At 41.1% G+C, this 20244-nt stretch overlaps 3 protein-coding genes across 4 annotated transcripts; all 3 read right to left on the bottom strand.

Moving 5' to 3' along the window:
- Positions 1-376: 376 nt before the first annotated feature.
- LOC307011098 (zona pellucida sperm-binding protein 3-like) lies at positions 377-3793 on the bottom strand. Of its 2 annotated transcripts, none has more exons than XM_079636427.1 (8): positions 3018-3793; positions 2389-2507; positions 2212-2315; positions 1951-2128; positions 1696-1813; positions 1529-1614; positions 1357-1448; positions 377-1284 (listed from the first exon to the last, which is right to left on the bottom strand). In XM_079636427.1, the coding sequence occupies exons 1-8, from the start codon at positions 3561-3563 to the stop codon at positions 1214-1216; spliced, it is 1314 nt and encodes a 437-aa protein (XP_079492553.1). In that variant the 5' UTR covers positions 3564-3793; the 3' UTR covers positions 377-1213. The 2 variants fall into 2 exon arrangements, with proteins under 2 accessions (XP_079492553.1, XP_079492554.1); XM_079636428.1 differs by having other exon boundaries at positions 382-1284; positions 1529-1611; positions 3018-3673.
- Positions 3794-5672: 1879 nt separating this feature from the next.
- Positions 5673-6810, bottom strand: LOC307010533 (zona pellucida sperm-binding protein 3-like). Its single transcript, XM_079635319.1, has 6 exons — positions 6687-6810; positions 6426-6603; positions 6171-6288; positions 6004-6089; positions 5832-5923; positions 5673-5759 (listed from the first exon to the last, which is right to left on the bottom strand). Exons 1-6 carry the CDS (start codon positions 6691-6693, stop codon positions 5689-5691), a joined length of 552 nt encoding a protein of 183 aa, XP_079491445.1. The 5' UTR covers positions 6694-6810; the 3' UTR covers positions 5673-5688.
- On the bottom strand, positions 6687-8462 carry LOC307010532 (uncharacterized protein). Its single transcript, XM_079635318.1, has 3 exons — positions 7905-8462; positions 6884-6941; positions 6687-6810 (listed from the first exon to the last, which is right to left on the bottom strand). Exons 1-3 carry the CDS (start codon positions 8448-8450, stop codon positions 6797-6799), a joined length of 618 nt encoding a protein of 205 aa, XP_079491444.1. The 5' UTR covers positions 8451-8462; the 3' UTR covers positions 6687-6796.
- Positions 8463-20244: the final 11782 nt, after the last annotated feature.

Raw genomic sequence — 20244 nt, 5'->3', positions numbered from 1 at the left:
AAGATGTTTTGTGTAAGAAAGCTCTCTGCAAGGAGGCATGAATCATCATAAATATTGATGTGTATCACACCTGGGAAGACAAAGACCCTCCCATAATGGCCCTATCAGGTGAGACTGAGGGAACTATAAACAAATGAGAGATTTAAAGAATGTCTTTTTGATTTTTTACAACACAACATAGTCCTTAGATACAAAAGACAATAAGGCACATTGAGCACACTGATCTAAACAGAGAGATGTGAACAGTCACGCACCTTTGTGCCCATTTCCCAGGTGTTTGCTTCAGTTTACAATGTTCATGTACAGAGACTCGTGTAAATGTTTAAGTGAGCAGGGTTCATCGGATGTCATCTGGTCTCTGTATAATTTTTTTATTAAATTGAGTTACGAATTTACATATGGTTTGTCTTGAAGCATTAAAAACAATCCCACATAAACAAACAGTAAAAGCTTGATTTTCACCACAAGGGGACTTGAAGCTTAGAGAAAAAAAAAATTTACGCAGGAATTCTGGAACTCTGATGTTTGGACGTTAAAGTCGGGAAGTAGCTTGAATGCAGGGCCTGTTCCCTGGTATCACTGTCCCTGGCATTGTACGGCTCAGACTTGAGCTTGCTGTGAGTGACAAAGAAATTGGAGCAACTGATCATTTCAAAATTCCTTCGTAAAGAAGCCATTCCCAGATCAAGTAACCAATTAGATCAATGTGTGATCGTCAACAAGTGGATCTGAGCTGCTGTAAGTGGAGGTGGGGCTCATTTGCACATTCATAGAGTCGCATATACTAAATGAGGCAAGGTGTCACGTTACATGCAAGGTGGTGGTGGTTGAGAAGATATCCCCTGATATGATTGAAGCGCTTTGGGTGTACAGTAGTAAAAAATTATAGCGCTATATCCCTCATTAGTGGTAATTATTTTCACCAGGAATTCTTCTGCTAAACCTATTGGAACAAACCAATTGCTTTAAAAGCATAACATTGAGCTTTCACCAGCAGTCTATAAAAGATTAATTTAAAACTCCCTATGGAGAAACCAAGTTAATAACTTCAGGAACCCTATGGTTGCATGCTACATGGGACTTGAAGTACAGGGCAACTATCAGTTTCATCACATTGGCAAGAATAGGGCACATTTTCCAAAGCCAAAAGTAGTTGAACCAGACCTGCAGCAAAATGACAAGTCAGGTACAACCAAGGAATGATTTAACAGTTTTATTGAGGACCTCTCTTTTGACCTTGAACCATTACAGGACCAAGTGAGACCTTGCCTTCCCACTGAGTGCCTAGAGAGGAGAAAAAAGCCATGTTAGAGACTTGAATAAAAAGCAACCTTAGAAAGAGCAAACGCTACCAACCTCCATAGGGAGAAGCAGCAAAGTCCCCATCAGGACCACATGTTGAGTCACAGCAACCACAAACTTGGTCGTTTCCATCAGCAGCAAACCACCTGCAAAAACAAAAAACGACATGGAGCCTCCACCATGAAAAAAGTCAACTTAACCTCCGCCCCCAGAAAAACTCACGTACCCATTTGCAAAGGAACAGGATTTGCGCTGAGCGTCACTGGGTGCAGAAGCAAGAGTTGCCTTCAGAATACATGTTATGTAGATCTGCTAAGGGATGACAGACAAGTCACAAAACCAAAGCAGATGGGAGGAGAAGTCAGGTTAACTCATGATATTCGTAGTACATACAGATGGACTGTTGCCCTCCTGGAACATAAACGCCTCTAGCTGGAACTGGATCTTGTCAACCTGGGACCGAGGCATGAAGCGGGAGCTGGAAGCTGTAGTTTTGGCATCCACAAAGCACCTGACGACAAATCACAAAGAGCAACTCATGAATGTCAACTGTAGAGCATCAAGCAACTAGACCTTACCCATGTCTCTGTGACAAAGTGGTTACAAAAGGCAACTTAAGTCCTACCGCATCAAGGGCCATGACCTTACCCGTGATTCTCAATGAAGGAATATCTCGGAAGAGAGTTCACATCAGGTACTTGAGTGGCCACACAGCTGTCCACAAACACACGCAGAGGAACATGATTGTACTGCATCACAGATGCCTCGATGTTAATAACACCACCCAGGAAATAGGTGTATGAAGGCCTCTGATAGAACCAATCATCTACAAACAAAAACACATTTTAGGCACAGCCACAATAGCAAGGGTAAAGGTTTATTTTATTGAAATAAAAAACATGTACCAACCCATCATGATCTTCAGGGAGAACAGCAAGACTTCTTCACCAGCCTCTGTTGAGGCATACGGGACCCATGTTGGCCTCAGGGCATCACTGCTTACATTTTGGAGCCTGCGGTTCATGAAAGTACCCATTAAATAGTCTCCCAGTTGTACGAGAAAGTGCAGTCGAAGAGATCCCCTACCTTTGATAATGGCATTGAACACCAACAATTGCACCATCGGCCCGGGTAATCGGAGTACCTGCAAGCGCCTCAGGGGTGTAGGTAAGAGAGAAGGTGTAGACAAGCTCATCCTCATTCATCTGTAAAAAGATTTTGGTTAACAAGAGGGTCATCCCAAAGACTTTACATAAACCAAGACCATGCACTCATATTGCTATGAATGGGAGAAGGTGCACTGTGCAATATGTTGGAATTCCTAAAGAGCAAATCCCCAATTAGTAAATTCTTCACATCACCACAGCTGCCCTCAGAAGCTCCGGTGTTGCCAGAGATAGTCAATGTTTTGGAGACATGCATTAAGGATTAAACCTTTAGCTGTTCCAGGGTTAAAACTAGCTTTAATGCGGTTAAGGCCCAAGATTTGTTCTTGTTTCTTAAGCTCCTTTCAGTCCATTAATGAGATAGTTTACATCAGATGTTGGTTTGAAGGGTTATTTAAATGCAAGTAGCTTGAAAACTCAGGATTTACCCAGTCAAATAGATAAAAATTGGTCTTAGCTGCCCTAGCATTGTAAAACCAAGTGAACCGACTTTCCGTGTTGTGGCAGAGGACCTTTTCAAAGAACCCATTAAGATGTATCTGTTCTTACCATCAGCACACTGTTGCAGTCCTGTAATTCATATTCAAAGATGAGCACTCTTGACCCAGGATCCTGACCAACAACAGGACATCCACCTAAAGACAGACCAGTTGGCTGGATCAACTGACCATTGCTGAAAAAGTCCTGCTGGACCTCTACGAGAACCCGGTTCTCGCCACATTGAACCGCTACGCTGCTGGGAGTCACGGGTTGCCTCAACTGGAAGTCCACCGCCATCTCACTCTGCACCTCGGGAACGATGGGATACCTCCAATCCAAAGGCTTCACTGGACCCTGCAACAGCTGCTTCTCCTGAAGGCCAAAAGGCTCCTGCGCAAGGCTTTTGGGGTCAGGACCCAAAGGATTCTGAAACTGAGAAGCCACTTGCAAAGGGTTCCAGAGCCCTAGAGGAGAAAGAGCCGGACTTCTGGAAGCTGGATCGGATTTTGGCCCCATGCTTCTTGGACTATGACTGTACCTCAAACTTCCCAAGACATCAGGCAGATCAAATGCAACGATCACAACCACCACTAAGACAACTTTCAGGAACCCCATTCTAGCTAATTTTGACACAAACACCAGCACTTGGCTTTGCCATTTTGTACAGCTTTGAGGTAAGGTGGCTCCACCCCTTTTACCTTAATTGATTATCCTTGATTGTCCTCTGGACCTGTAGAGTGAATGCATTTTAAGGACGCACCACTCTGCCCCTTTTTATGCGCCTGTCCAAATACCCACACTTGCCATCATTGTACTTGAACACTTGTCTACTTACATGACCTACCATATTTCTGGTCTTTGGTCCATGTGGGTTTGAAGACCACAAGTGTGTGTACAACTTTTGATTACCCAATGGGACACACTTTTAGTTTAGCAAAAATGTAAGTTTACAGAGCTTTATTTACACATTTTCATTTCAAGCACTTTGCATTTTAAAATAAACTTAGAAATGTCTGTTCAGTAGTCCCTATGTAACAAAAGACACAATTAAAAAAAATTGATGTTTGTATTAAGCAAGACAAGCACCTTTTTCATTTACTGGAGACTGCAGGTACCATGGACATGCCTGCTGATATACTTGTGTATCTAGTGGAACAGGATGATTTAAAGTCCCCCTGTAGTCAATAATTGTATCCCTTAAAATCATCTTTGATTAACAAAATTACATATTTAAACGTTTATTTTTTCCTTGAAACTTTTTTATTCATGCCTTAAAATAGCTTGAATGTAACTCAACACCCTCACCCCACACCTGATTTACCCCCCACTTTCAATTATTTTACTTCAATGAAAGGTTGAATTTTAGCAATTATTTTGAATAAAAGATCAAAAGGATAACCAATGCAGTGTTTGTTCACAAGACTTTTGAAAATTGTATCACGTAGTCTAGAGTTTTTGTTTCAAAATGATGTGAAAATCATTCTGCCCACTCATTCACATTAAATAATATATTGATTCAAAATTTATAAGATGTTTTGTGTAAGAAAGCTCTCTGCAAGGAGGCATGAATCATCATAAATATTGATGTGTATCACACCTGGGAAGACAAAGACCCTCCCATAATGGCCCTATCAGGTGAGACTGAGGGAACTATAAACAAATGAGAGATTTAAAGAATGTCTTTTTGATTTTTTACAACACAACATAGTCCTTAGATACAAAAGACAATAAGGCACATTGAGCACACTGATCTAAACAGAGAGATGTGAACAGTCACGCACCTTTGTGCCCATTTCCCAGGTGTTTGCTTCAGTTTACAATGTTCATGTACAGAGACTCGTGTAAATGTTTAAGTGAGCAGGGTTCATCGGATGTCATCTGGTCCCTGTATAATTTTTTTATTAAATTGAGTTACGAATTTACATATGGTTTGTCTTGAAGCATTAAAAACAATCCCACATAAACAAACAGTAAAAGCTTGATTTTCACCACAAGGGGACTTGAAGCTTAGAGAAAAAATTTTTTTACGCAGGAATTCTGGAACTCTGATGTTTGGACGTTAAAGTCGGGAAGTAGCTTGAATGCAGGGCCTGTTCCCTGGTATCACTGTCCCTGGCATTGTACGGCTCAGACTTGAGCTTGCTGTGAGTGACAAAGAAATTGGAGCAACTGATCATTTCAAAATTCCTTCGTAAAGAAGCCATTCCCAGATCAAGTAACCAATTAGAACAATGTGTGATCGTCAACAAGTGGATCTGAGCTGCTGTAAGTGGAGGTGGGGCTCATTTGCACATTCATAGAGTCGCATATACTAAATGAGGCAAGGTGTCACGTTACATGCAAGGTGGTGGTGGTTGAGAAGATATCCCCTGATATGATTGAAGCGCTTTGGGTGTACAGTAGTAAAAAATTATAGCGCTATATCCCTCATTAGTGGTAATTATTTTCACCAGGAATTCTTCTGCTAAACCTATTGGAACAAACCAATTGCTTTAAAAGCATAACATTGAGCTTTCACCAGCAGTCTATAAAAGATTAATTTAAAACTCCCTATGGAGAAACCAAGTTAATAACTTCAGGAACCCTATGGTTGCATGCTACATGGGACTTGAAGTACAGGGCAACTATCAGTTTCATCACATTGGCAAGAATAGGGCACATTTTCCAAAGCCAAAAGTAGTTGAACCAGACCTGCAGCAAAATGACAAGTCAGGTACAACCAAGGAATGATTTAACAGTTTTATTGAGGACCTCTCTTTTGACCTTGAACCATTACAGGACCAAGTGAGACCTTGCCTTCCCACTGAGTGCCTAGAGAGGAGAAAAAAGCCATGTTAGAGACTTGAATAAAAAGCAACCTTAGAAAGAGCAAACGCTACCAACCTCCATAGGGAGAAGCAGCAAAGTCCCCATCAGGACCACATGTTGAGTCACAGCAACCACAAACTTGGTCGTTTCCATCAGCAGCAAACCACCTGCAAAAACAAAAAACGACATGGAGCCTCCACCATGAAAAAAGTCAACTTAACCTCCGCCCCCAGAAAAACTCACGTACCCATTTGCAAAGGAACAGGATTTGCGCTGAGCGTCACTGGGTGCAGAAGCAAGAGTTGCCTTCAGAATACATGTTATGTAGATCTGCTAAGGGATGACAGACAAGTCACAAAACCAAAGCAGATGGGAGGAGAAGTCAGGTTAACTCATGATATTCGTAGTACATACAGATGGACTGTTGCCCTCCTGGAACATAAACGCCTCTAGCTGGAACTGGATCTTGTCAACCTGGGACCGAGGCATGAAGCGGGAGCTGGAAGCTGTAGTTTTGGCATCCACAAAGCACCTGACGACAAATCACAAAGAGCAACTCATGAATGTCAACTGTAGAGCATCAAGCAACTAGACCTTACCCATGTCTCTGTGACAAAGTGGTTACAAAAGGCAACCTAAGTCCTACCGCATCAAGGGCCATGACCTTACCCGTGATTCTCAATGAAGGAATATCTCGGAAGAGAGTTCACATCAGGTACTTGAGTGGCCACACAGCTGTCCACAAACACACGCAGAGGAACATGATTGTACTGCATCACAGATGCCTCGATGTTAATAACACCACCCAGGAAATAGGTGTATGAAGGCCTCTGATAGAACCAATCATCTACAAACAAAAACACATTTTAGGCACAGCCACAATAGCAAGGGTAAAGGTTTATTTTATTGAAATAAAAAACATGTACCAACCCATCATGATCTTCAGGGAGAACAGCAAGACTAAAATAAACTTAGAAATGTCTGTTCAGTAGTCTCTGTTGAGGCATACGGGACCCATGTTGGCCTCAGGGCATCACTGCTTACATTTTGGAGCCTGCGGTTCATGAAAGTACCCATTAAATAGTCTCCCAGTTGTACGAGAAAGTGCAGTCGAAGAGATCCCCTACCTTTGATAATGGCATTGAACACCAACAATTGCACCATCGGCCCGGGTAATCGGAGTACCTGCAAGCGCCTCAGGGGTGTAGGTAAGAGAGAAGGTGTAGACAAGCTTCCAGGGTTAAAACTAGCTTTAATGCGGTTAAAGGATAATTCCGGTATTTAACACCTTGAGTCTATATTGTAGTTTGTTTTGGATGAACAAGAGTGGTGGACAATTTTTTTGACAATGGTTCCTCTCTCGAGTTTTTTACTATAAAAGAATTGGCCATGGACCCATTTAACATTGGAGTCAATGGGCATGTCCGAAAATGTCATTAAAACAACCTTTAACATTAGTTTTCAAAACTGTGCAACTCACCGAGTGATTAGTGATGTTAGTTGATGTTCCAGAAACAAAAAGTGTTGCGAAATACAGTTTCTGTCGTGTTTTATTCGTCATTTTCGAGCACTCAGTCCTTCAACAGAATTCAATGGGATTTTACAAAATGACGAATAAAACACGACAGAAACTATATTTCGCAACACTTTTTGTTTCTGGAACATCAACGAACACCACTAATCACTCGGTGAGTTGCACAGTTTTGTAAACGAACATTATTCGCTGTTTTAATGACATTTTCGGACATGCCCATTGACTCCAATGTTAAATGGGTCCATGGCCAATTCTTATATAGTCAAAAACTCGAGAGAGGAACCATTGTCAAAAAAATGTTGTCCACCACTCTTGTTCATCCAAAACAAACTACAATATAGACTCAAGGTGTTAAATACCGGAATTATCCTTTAAGGCCCAAGATTTGTTCTTGTTTCTTAAGCTCCTTTCAGTCCATTAATGAGATAGTTTACATCAGATGTTGGTTTGAAAGGTTATTTAAATGCAAGTAGCTTGAAAACTCAGGATTTACCCAGTCAAATAGATAAAAATTGGTCTTAGCTGCCCTAGCATTGTAAAACCAAGTGAACCGACTTTCCGTGTTGCGGCAGAGGACCTTTTCAAAGAACCCATTAAGATGTATCTGTTCTTACCATCAGCACACTGTTGCAGTCCTGTAATTCATATTCAAAGATGAGCACTCTTGACCCAGGATCCTGACCAACAACAGGACATCCACCTAAAGACAGACCAGTTGGCTGGATCAACTGACCATTGCTGAATAAGTCCTGCTGGACCTCTACGAGAACCCGGTTCTCGCCACATTGAACCGCTACGCTGCTGGGAGTCACGGGTTGCCTCAACTGGAAGTCCACCGCCATCTCGCTCTGCACCTCGGGAACGATGGGATACCTCCAATCCAAAGGCTTCACTGGACCCTGCAACAGCTGCTTCTCCTGAAGGCCAAAAGGCTCCTGCGCAAGGCTTTTGGGGTCAGGACCCAAAGGATTCTGAAACTGAGAAGCCACTTGCAAAGGGTTCCAGAGCCCTAGAGGAGAAAGAGCCGGACTTCTGGAAGCTGGATCGGATTTTGGCCCCATGCTTCTTGGACTATGACTGTACCTCAAACTTCCCAAGACATCAGGCAGATCAAATGCAACGATCACAACCACCACTAAGACAACTTTCAGGAACCCCATTCTAGCTAATTTTGACACAAACACCAGCACTTGGCTTTGCCATTTTGTACAGCTTTTAGTTAAGGTGGCTCCACCCCTTTTACCTTAATTGATTATCCTTGATTCTCCTCTGGACCTGTAGAGTGAATGCATTTTAAGGACGCACCACTCTGCCCCTTTTTATGCGCCTGTCCAAATACCCACACTTGCCATCGTTGTACTTGAACACTTGTCTACTTACATGACCTACCATATTTCTGGTCTTTGGTCCATGTGGGTTTGAAGACCACAAGTGTGTGTACAACTTTTGATTACCCAATGGGACACACTTTTAGTTTAGCAAAAATGTAAGTTTACAGAGCTTTATTTACACATTTTCATTTCAAGCACTTTGCATTTTAAAATAAATTTATAAATGTCTGTTCAGTAGTCCCTATGTAACAAAAGACACAATTTAAAAAATGTGATGTTTGCATTAAGCAAGACAAGCACCTTTTTCATTTACTGGAGACTGCAGGTACCATGGACATGTCTGCTGATATACTTGTGTATCTAGTGGAACAGGATGATTTAAAGTCCCCCTGTAGTCAATAATTGTATCCCTTAAAATCATCTTTGATCAACAAAATTACATATTTAAACGTTTATTTTTTCCTTGAAAAAAAATTATTCATGCCTTAAAATAGCTTGAATGTAACTCAACACCCTCACCTCATTTAGTATGCGTGGTTCTATGAATATTTAAAAGAGCCCCACCTCCACTCACTCACAGCATATCATAGATCCACTTGTTGACGATAAGACGTTGATCTGATTGGTTACAAGGTAGTTTGTGACGTCAGAAACACCAGCGATTTCACCAGAGACTGTCTTTGGTTCACTGCAGTTTTAAAGAGAAAATATTTAGCAATGGTGTTGACTCATGAATTTGCAAATGGTTTGTCTTACACTATTTTAAAAACACCACATAGACATATAAACAACATTGAAAGCTGGATTTTCTCGCTGAACCAGACACATTCTTATTAAAAAATAAATAGAATCAGGCTTTATGATTGGTCCTTTTAACATCCCTCCTTTTGAGTGTTTCCGCATCAGCCCCAGTGGCTACTAGAAAATGTTCAGGCAAAAAACGCTTAATACTCTATCTCTCAGCCCCACACAATTCCATGTTTCCAAGCATAAACAGCCTTATCTCGCTCGAACAATTTTTTCTTCATTGCCACACCATTGTTCAAGCTATAACCTTGATTAAAGGCGCTACGGCGCTTGGCTCGCTAAAGTCAACATCACCTCTGCATTTAAAGTGATGCCCATCCATCCAGATTCATGGCATTTGTGCGGCGTACGCTGGCAAGAAAACTTTTACTTTTGACATGCTATCAGAAGCCATTTCTTGGATTCTTTCCAATAACTACTCAATTTCCTACTAAATCCCCCTGTTAGATGAGTTTAGGTCTGGGGTAGGATTAGGGTTAGACCGCTAGGAGGCGCCTTCTGGCCCATATCTATCTGCGTCTCATATTGACGCTAAAGGGTGCCATGTGCGTTGGATGTAGACGATTTGTCAAAAGCGTCAGTATATGACGCCTTGGGATGAGATCGGGCTGCACTAACTCCCTCCCTACAATTGGCACCATAAGCTTTGCACTCCGCAAGTTTTTTGGGGGGTTCATCAACATCATTTCTAGTGGCTGTCCCGCATTTGTTGCCACTTTTGTGGGGATTAGTACTCTGGGTTCGGGCCAGGCGCGTCGGTAGACATGGGCATCCGGGGCTGAAGCCTGCATAATGGTGAGTCTAAGATAGGATTTTCCCCAATTGGTATTACCGAAGCAAATACTAAATAACTTTAGGAATCCTATCTTGCTTCATCCTATCTTATTTCAGGTTAGGAAATCCTAACATCAACTTTTCTGTCTGATAGCCTACCTATTGCAACCGATGTCACTTTTCTCATCTCGCGAGCTAAACGGATTTTAATCGCTGTTTTGCCTCCGTTTTTTTAATGAAACATACACTGAAAATGGAGAATTAACAACAACTCATTCATTGTTTCATTTCTATCATTGAACTTCAAGTCAGATGACTATGGTGCGTTCACACCGGACGCGAATAGCGCGTCAGGCGCGAGTGATTTCTATGTTAAGTCAATGCAAAGACGCGTACGCGCGTAAAATTTCCCGCGGCGCGAAAACCCCAGTTCCCTACGCTGGATACAGTGCCCCTCTTACTGGGCTAAGCCCCCTATGTATCAAGACCCTAGCAACGCCCCTGGTTCGGGCCAAATATGAGCCCGGAGCCGTCTCCATGGACAGCACTCCAAATATGCATACCCTTTATTCTATCTGACTTATTTGTGTGAACTCGTGAACTACTGTTTCTCCCGCATTTAACACACACAGGTTACGAGCAAGAAGGGTCATTGACAGTAATCTGCATGTTCTTGTCTGGTGTCTGAGGATTCATTATCACCTCACAAGAGTGGAAAGGTATGGGATCTAAATCTCAGAAACAGAATTACCTGAAAAAACTGTATAGCCATGATAATGGTGATTCTCAGATAATGTAGCCTAAAGGCCCGTTCACACCAAGGACGATAACTATGAAGATAACGATAAAGATATAATTCTAATAATCGTTCTCCATATTAAAGAATAACAGAGTTCACACCACAACTATAACGATAAAGATATGAGGAACGATATCGTTGGGATCACTTTCAGAACGATTTTTTTCCAGCTGTCGAACGATAAAACACTGACAGCCAATCAGAATCCATTCTAATTTAAAGGTCTCGCGCATTTAAAATGGCAGATGACATTGCAGAGAAGTTCATCGTCGAGGTACAAAAATCCGGATACGAGCGCCTTCTTGCTGTCCAGGTGAGTTCCCCACTTGGCGAACCCCGGATTAAGTTCCTCCTCCGGCAGTCAGACGTGGAGAAGGTATCCGACACCAGGCCCAGTACTTGAGGTGCATGCCCGGTCAGTCAGTCCTTGTACTGGGCTAGATGCCCCATATGCTGCGATTCCCCCTTGGTAATCCCACATGTGTATTCTTCCACAGTATGGTTTCCCTGTCATTAAACCTGTGTTTTTCCAAGAATTGCCTCAACTGATTTATCTTAAACATACTGTTTAAAGAAGAAAAGTCAAGAAGATATACACCCTCATGTTCAAAGCAAAGTCCTGTTCTTCGTGATCCCATTTTTTTTTACTTTAGCTAGTGTGTAATGTTGCTGTTAGAGCATAAATAATACCTGTAAAATTATAAAGCTCAAAGTTCAATGCCAAGCGAGATATTTGATTTAACAGAAGTCCCCTTTCAAAGCCGACAGCGAGCGGCCGGTTCGGACTACATCCTCTACTTCCTGCTTTAATGACGTCACTAGAACAGTTTTTTGACTAAGCTCCGCCCACAGGAGTACACAAAAAAGGGGGCGTGGTCTTGTTGCGCTCCTACAGAGAAGAGGAAGAGTTGCGATTGTAGAGTGTGTGTGTCGCCATGTCGTCGAGGCGCTGTTATTTTCATCCCGGAGTCAAATCACCTTTGTTTGGCCATGTTTACAGTAACACTGAGCGCATGCGTCTCCACGTTACGGTAAGAGGCGTGACCTTTCCGGACAACGTGCGCTAATCTGCTGTCCAATCACAACACAGGAACCGCTGGCACAATCAGAACTCGTTACGTATTTCTGAAGGAGGGACTTCATAGAACAAGGAAGTCATCAGCCCGTTTTTAGCACAGTGAAAACAGCGGAGTACAGATAAGTACATTTTGTGAAAAATACAGTTTTTTAACACACAAACACATGTTATATTGCACACGGTAAACACAATCAAAGCTTCAAAAACACAGGAAGATAGGGACCTTTAAACATTATTGCTCTAGACTTTCCACTGCAGTCATGCTAAAATGTTATATATTTTGGTTAATTTCTAAATAAAGTCCGCCTGTAGTCAATAATTTCATCCCATTAAGCTCATATTTGATCATCAAAATTACATATTTAAAAAAATTGTCCTTAAAAAAAAAAAGTATTCATGCCCTAAACCTTGTGTGCTGTGACCCCAAATTACGTTTGCTGAAATAAATAAAAAATGTTTTCTTTGTCCAAATGGCATGAGACTTTGTTACAGTTGTCAACACTTTTTTTAGATCTACAAATAAAATAAAATAAATTGGAATGATTTCTGTTTTTAAGTTAGTGTGAAGAAAATCACACTCGTGCTGCTTAGAGAATGGAGAAAATTCATCCTCAAAATCAGAAACAACACAGAACACACATAGACAGAAATTAAGTGGCACACTTTAAAACTATAACTATAAAAACTGTTCTCTTATCATTTGTTTTTTTACACGCGAAACATGAACACGTGTTATATTGCACACTGTACACACAATCAAAGCTTCAAAAACACAGGAAAAACGGGACATTTAATGACTATAACTTTTTTGATGTAATGTCTCTTGTGCTTCCATAAGAAGTCAAAAAGCATTCTGTCAAATGTATTTAAAATGTATTTGCCTACATGCAAAGGAAGAGCAGGGTAGGCCAGTCTAGAGATACGCTCGAGGAGAGCTCTTCATCTTAGAGATACGTCTCTGGAGCCAGGGAATTCACTTTCTCTTTGCCTTAGCAATTATCAAAGTTTACTTTACCTCTCGCAGTGTCAACTTTGCAAATAATTACACCCAAATAACTCACTTAAGACTTAATAGGAATATTGTACAGGGTGGGGCGGAACATAGGAAGCAGTTTACATTAATCAAAATTAAAAGTTAGACCAGGGCCCGTATCCCTAAAGATTCTGAGAATCCTCTCAGAGAGCTCCTAACTTAACCTAAAAATTCCTTGCCAGGAGTTTTAGCTTAGAAGTGATTCCAGAACATTTTCAGTGAACTCTGAGGAAGGAATGGATGGAAAATCCTATCTTAGTGAGGAGGTGTGGTTGACCCCGTTGCTAGGTATGAGTCATCATTTCAAAAGCCGTGATTGGTTGATCCTACAAGTTTGATGAAAATGAACTTTTGGTGATAATGAGCAAAGGATGTACCCTCAAATCAATAAACATAATTATACACTCTAATCTTATGCAGACTGTAATTGTAAATAATATTTCACATTCAAGAAAATATCTGGAAAATGAATAGTAAGCTGTAGGGGTTATAGCCTAACATTAGAATCTAAAATATGTGAAAACTTAAGCTCATTACACCCTGTTCAAATAATGATTCGTGTCTTATTTGCTCATATTAATATCCTAGCTGGCATATTTTGTACTTTCACTCCCATATGGACCCCATTGAAAACAAGATGGCCTATCTCAAGGGGCTGTCCTTAATGAAGTAGAAATGGCAACGTTACAACTCAGTGTGGTCTTAACGAGGGTAACACGGCTCTGCTTTTATCAATGTATGTGATTGCTGGCTGGTCTATTTATGAATAATTCCCTGTCATCCAGTGTTTGGCCATTTTGTGCAGCTGCTTAGGGGAACTCCTAAGCCACTAAAAGTCCTCTTCCCTACTCTTAGCAGATCTCGCCTTAGGAGCCCTTTTAAGCGCTAGGAATCTTGAGGAATAGCTTTTATATTAACTGGGATTTTCGTGTCACTTTTGGTGGAAATTCTAAGAAAACGTCATGACTCTGAGAATTTTCTTAGAATTTGGCCGCTAGGAGCCACTTTTTGCACAAAAATTCTTTAGGGATACGGGCCCAGAAGTTTTAGAGAAAACTTTGATATGATCAAGAGTTTCATCAGCTAATTGGCTTATGAGAATATGTTTATCAGATATACGACCCTCGATCACAAACCCAGTCTGGAGCCGCACGGGTATATCTGTGGAAATAGCCAACTATACATTGTATGGGTCAAAATTATAGATTTTTCTTTTATGCCAAAAATCATTAGGATATTAAGATCATGTTCCATGAAGATATTTAGTAAATGTCCTACCGTAAATATATAAAACATGTATTTTTGTGAGTGAATGCAGCACAATCGTGAACATAAATGCACAACTTTAAAGACGATTTTCTCAATGTTTAAATTTTTTTGCTCCTCAGATTCCAGATTTTCAATAGTTGTGTCTCGACCAAATATTGTCATATCCTAACAAACCACACATCCATAGAACGATGTATAAATCTCAATTTAAAAAAATTTGGTGGTCCAATATATAATCACATATATTAATCCCTTGTAATTGACTATTCAACAAAAAAGAGGTAAGAAGTTGAGCAGCTCTTAAAAACAAGTGTGGCGATACCGGGCAACCCTGGCGAACTCCTCTAAACACTAAACACTGGATGTCGGATAGACGTGGAGATCATGTCTATATTGGGTCCGTCGGTCCATGACCAATTCTGGACATCTATTCAACGTCCAAACTAGGTCCACAATTTGGACGCCCAACCATGACCCAACTTGGACGTCATAGTGACATTCAACATTTGACCTTTGAAATGGGTAATTTTGCACGTCTATGACAGGTGCAGGAAATTTACATGATTAATATGTAATATTTTTAATTTACAAATATCAACATTGTTGTTATCAACATGATTAATAAATATGAATACAGAATCAAACTCCATGTGATTGTCTCAGCAGCAGGTGATCACTGGAGACAGGGTTTAATATAGTTTTCCTGTGGCTCAAACAGTAGAGCATTGGTGCTTGCAACGCAAGATCATGGGTTCGATTCCCAGGGAAAGCAAGAACTGATAGGAATATAAATGTATAATGCAATGTAAGTCACTTTGGATAAAAAGCATCTGCCGAATGCATAAATGTAAATACAATGGTACAGAAAACACGTCCTCCGCCTTTTTGAAACATGGGACTACAGTTATAGAAGTTGTATAAAAACAACGTAAAATTAGTCTAAATTTGATGTTGAAAAGATGTCCACAAACGACCACATTTGGACTATAAATATCCCTTACACAGAGATCCCACGGACGTCAACATTAGACGTGCGGTAGACGTAGAAAAAAGACGTTGTCTGGCGTTACAAAACAATCCCTTCAGTGGACCGAAACTGGACGTCCAAAAATGTCATATTGTCTGACGCCACATTGCGCAGTGTGTAAACACAACAAACCAGGAGAGGTACCAGATTTAAGATTAATTGAGCAGTTGCCATTTTTATATAACATTCAGACCGTTTTGCAAAATAAATCACCCAGCCCAAATTTGTACAGGGATTGTAAAATAAATTTGTATCAAAGGGAATCAAAGGCTTTGTAAAGGAAATCTAAAAAAGGAATAAAGCTTTCCTCCTTAATCAGCTCAGCATAGTCTAGCAAATCGAATACAAAGGCCTATATTGTTATCAACATGCATCTTTGGGATGAAGCCTGACCTGAGCGATCTGTTATTGTGCCCAAAACTATTTCAAGTATTTTAGCAGAGGAGAGTCTGCTGGCAAAAAGTAACAAAGCTAATATCTTATAATCACAGTTTAACAGACACATTGGTTGGCAGCTGTCTAGCAAACTGATGTCCTTCTTAGGTTCAGGTATTAAAGTGTTTAATGCCTTTAAAGACTGAACAAATGGCAACACTGAGTCCTTGCAGTATTTAGATTTGTAAAGATTAGAATAAAAGTTTGCACAAAATGACCCAATTCTTTGAGATATTTTAGCTCCGGCTGCTCTGACGCGTGTCGGGTGTGGCAGGTCAGAGGTTAGTTGAGTGAGGGTGTGTGTGTGTGTGTGTGTGTGTGTGTCTGGTGTGGGAGTGGCAGAGGTTAGTTTTGTGTGTGTGTGGTGTGGTGTGGGAGGTCAGAGGTTAGTTGTTTGTGTGTGTGTGTGTGTCTGGTGTGGGAGTGGCAGAGGTTAGTTTTGTGTGTGTCTGGTGTGGGAGTGGCAGAGTTTAGTTTTGTGTGTGTGTGTGTGTGTGTGTGTGTGTGTGTGTGTGTGTGTGTGTGTGTGTCGTGTGGGAGTGGCAGAGGTTAGTTGTGTGTGTGTGTGTGTGTGTGTGTGTGTCTGGTGTGGGAGTGGCAGAGGTTAGTTGTGTGTGTGTGTGTGTGTGTGTGTGTGTGTGTGTGTGTGTGTGTGTGTGTGTGTGTGTGTGTGTGTGTGTGTGTGTGTGTGTGTGTCTGGTGTGGAAGTGGCAGAGTTTAGTTTTGTGTGTGTGTGAGAGTGGCAGAGGTTAGTTTTGTGTGTGTGTGTGTGTTTGTGTGTGTGTGTGTGTGAGTGTGTGTGTGTGTGCGTGTGTTTGTGGCAGAGGTTAGTTGTCACAACAAGAGAGAAAGGTTGACATTAAGGAAGTACCGCATCTATTAAAAGGCAAAGCTACAGTAACGTCTTCAGCTTGAGATCCTTTCCATCTAAACTGGTTATATCTCTGAAGCCTAGAAGTGAATGTTTTATGAAGAGCAGAATAATCTAATCTCTCTCTTTATGATGTTTCATTAACAGAGCTCGGGAGGAACATGTTCAAATGATCTATCCAATTAAGACGTCATCAGCAACAAATACAGCGATCCAATCAGCAACTAATACAGCGATCCAATCAGCAACTAATACAGCGATCCAATCAGCAACTAATACAGCGATCCAATCAGCAACTAATACAGCGATCCAATCAGCAACTAATACAGCGATCCAATCAGCAACTAATACAGCTATCCAATCAGTAACTAATACAGCGATCCAATCAGCAAATAATACAGCGATCCAATCAGTAACTAATACAGCGATCCAATCAGCAACTAATACAGCGATCCAATCAGCAACTAATACAGCGATCCAATCAGCAACTAATACAGCGATCCAATCAGCAACTAATACAGCGATCCAATCAGCAACTAATACAGCTATCCAATCAGTAACTAATACAGCGATCCAATCAGCAAATAATACAGCGATCCAATCAGTAACTAATACAGCGATCCAATCAGCAACTAATACAGCGATCCAATCAGCAACTAATACAGCTATCCAATCAGCAACTAATACAGCGATCCAATCAGCAACTAATACAGCGATCCAATCAGCAACTAATACAGCGATCCAATCAGCAACTAATACAGCGATCCAATCAGCAACTAATACAGCTATCCAATCAGTAACTAATACAGCGATCCAATCAGCAAATAATACAGCGATCCAATCAGTAACTAATACAGCGATCCAATCAGCAACTAATACAGCGATCCAATCAGCAACTAATACAGCGATCCAATCAGCAACTAATACAGCGATCCAATCAGCAACTAATACAGCGATCCAATCAGCAACTAATACAGCGATCCAATCAGCAACTAACACAGCTATCCAATCAGCAACTAATACAGCGATCCAATCAGCAACTAATACAGCGATCCAATCAGCAACTAATACAGCGATCCAATCAGCAACTAACACAGCGATCCAATCAGCAACTAATACAGCGATCCAATCAGCAACTAATACAGCGATCCAATCAGCAACTAATACAGCGATCCAATCAGCAAATAATACAGCGATCCAATCAGCAACTAATACAGCGATCCAATCAGCAACTAACACAGCTATCCAATCAGCAACTAATACAGCGATCCAATCAGCAACTAATACAGCGATCCAATCAGCAACTAATACAGCGATCCAATCAGCAACTAACACAGCGATCCAATCAGCAACTAATACAGCGATCCAATCAGCATTTAATACAGCGATCCAATCAGCACAGCGATCCAATCAGCAACTAATACAGCGATCCAATCAGCAACTAATACAGCTATCCAATCAGCAACTAATACAGCGATCCAATCAGCAACTAATACAGCGATCCAATCAGCAACTAACACAGCTATCCAATCAGCAACTAATACAGCTATCCAATCAGCAAGTAATACAGCGATCCAATCAGCAACTAATACAGCGATCCAATCAGCAACTAATACAGCGATCCAATCAGCAACTAATACAGCGATCCAATCAGTAACTAATACAGCGATCCGATCAGCAACTAATACAGCGATCCAATCAGCAACTAACACAGCTATCCAATCAGCAACTAATACAGCTATCCAATCAGCAACTAATACAGCGATCCAATCAGCAACTAATACAGCGATCCAATCAGCAACTAATACAGCGATCCAATCAGCAACTAATACAGCGATCCAATCAGCAACTAATACAGCGATCCAATCAGCATTTAATACAGCGATCCAATCAGCACAGCGATCCAATCAGCAACTAATACAGCGATCCAATCAGCAACTAATACAGCTATCCAATCAGCAACTAATACAGCGATCCAATCAGCAACTAATACAGCGATCCAATCAGCAACTAACACAGCTATCCAATCAGCAACTAATACAGCTATCCAATCAGCAACTAATACAGCGATCCAATCAGCAACTAATACAGCGATCCAATCAGCAACTAATACAGCGATCCAATCAGCAACTAATACAGCGATCCAATCAGTAACTAATACAGCGATCCAATCAGCAACTAACACAGCGATCCAATCAGCAACTAATACAGCTATCCAATCAGCAACTAATACAGCGATCCAATCAGCAACTAATACAGCTATCCAATCAGTAACTAATACAGCGATCCAATCAGCAAATAATACAGCGATCCAATCAGCAACTAATACAGCGATCCAATCAGCAAATAATACAGCGATCCAATCAGCAATTAATACAGCGATCCAATCAGCAACTAACACAGCTATCCAATCAGCAACTAATACAGCGATCCAATCAGCAACTAATACAGCGATCCAATCAGCAACTAATACAGCGATCCAATCAGCAACTAACACAGCGATCCAATCAGCAACTAATACAGCGATCCAATCAGCAACTAATACAGCGATCCAATCAGTAACTAATACAGCGATCCAATCAGCAACTAATACAGCGATCCAATCAGCAACTAATACAGCGATCCAATCAGCACAGCGATCCAATCAGCACAGCGATCCAATCAGCAACTAATACAGCTATCCAATCAGCAACTAATACAGCGATCCAATCAGCAACTAATACAGCGATCCAATCAGCAACTAACACAGCGATCCAATCAGCAACTAATACAGCTATCCAATCAGCAACTAATACAGCGATCCAATCAGCAACTAATACAGCTATCCAATCAGCAACTAATACAGCGATCCAATCAGCAACTAATACAGCGATCCAATCAGCAACTAACACAGCTATCCAATCAGCAACTAATACAGCGATCCAATCAGCAACTAACACAGCTATCCAATCAGCAACTAATACAGCGATCCAATCAGCAACTAATACAGCGATCCAATCAGCAACTAATACAGCGATCCAATTAGTAACTAATACAGCGATCCGATCAGCAACTAATACAGCGATCCAATCAGCAACTAACACAGCTATCCAATCAGCAACTAATACAGCTATCCAATCAGCAACTAATACAGCGATCCAATCAGCAACTAATACAGCGATCCAATCAGCAACTAATACAGCGATCCAATCAGCAACTAATACAGCGATCCAATCAGCAACTAATACAGCGATCCAATCAGCAACTAATACAGCGATCAAATCAGCAACTAATACAGCAATCCAATCAGCAACTAATACAGCGATCCAATCAGCAACTAATACAGCGATCAAATCAGCAACTAATACAGCGATCCAATCAGCAAGTAATACAGCGATCCAATCAGCAACTAACACAGCGATTCAATCAGCAACTAATACAGCGATCCAATCAGCAACTAACACAGCGATCCAATCAGCAACTAACACAGCGATCCAATCAGCAACTAATACAGCGATCCAATCAGCAACTAATACAGCGATCCAATCAGC

This window comes from Phoxinus phoxinus, assembly GCF_949152265.1.
Source record: "Phoxinus phoxinus genome assembly, chromosome: 14".
Classification (NCBI taxonomy): Eukaryota; Metazoa; Chordata; class Actinopteri; order Cypriniformes; family Leuciscidae; genus Phoxinus; species Phoxinus phoxinus.
The sequence above is the reverse complement of the archived record's forward strand: the minus strand, read 5'-3'. Positions and strand labels throughout refer to the sequence as shown.

Coding starts and splice junctions, on each gene's coding strand:
- LOC307011098 (XM_079636427.1), bottom strand. CDS start 3,563: ATGGGGTTCCTGAAAGTTGTCTTAGTGGTGGTTGTGATCGTTGCATTT. Junction 2,316..2,388: donor GTTCAATGCCATTATCAAAG/GTAGGGGATCTC, acceptor CATGAACCGCAG/GCTCCAAAATGTAAGCAGTG. Junction 2,129..2,211: donor CTCCCTGAAGATCATGATGG/GTTGGTACATGT, acceptor TTTTGTTTGTAG/ATGATTGGTTCTATCAGAGG.
- LOC307010532 (XM_079635318.1), bottom strand. CDS start 8,450: ATGGGGTTCCTGAAAGTTGTCTTAGTGGTGGTTGTGATCGTTGCATTT. Junction 6,942..7,904: donor ACTGCAACAGTGTGCTGATG/GTAAGAACAGAT, acceptor AGGCGCTTGCAG/GTACTCCGATTACCCGGGCC.
- LOC307010533 (XM_079635319.1), bottom strand. Junction 6,289..6,425: donor TCCTTCATTGAGAATCACGG/GTAAGGTCATGG, acceptor ATTTGTCGTCAG/GTGCTTTGTGGATGCCAAAA. Junction 5,760..5,831: donor TGCTGCTTCTCCCTATGGAG/GTTGGTAGCGTT, acceptor TCTCCTCTCTAG/GCACTCAGTGGGAAGGCAAG.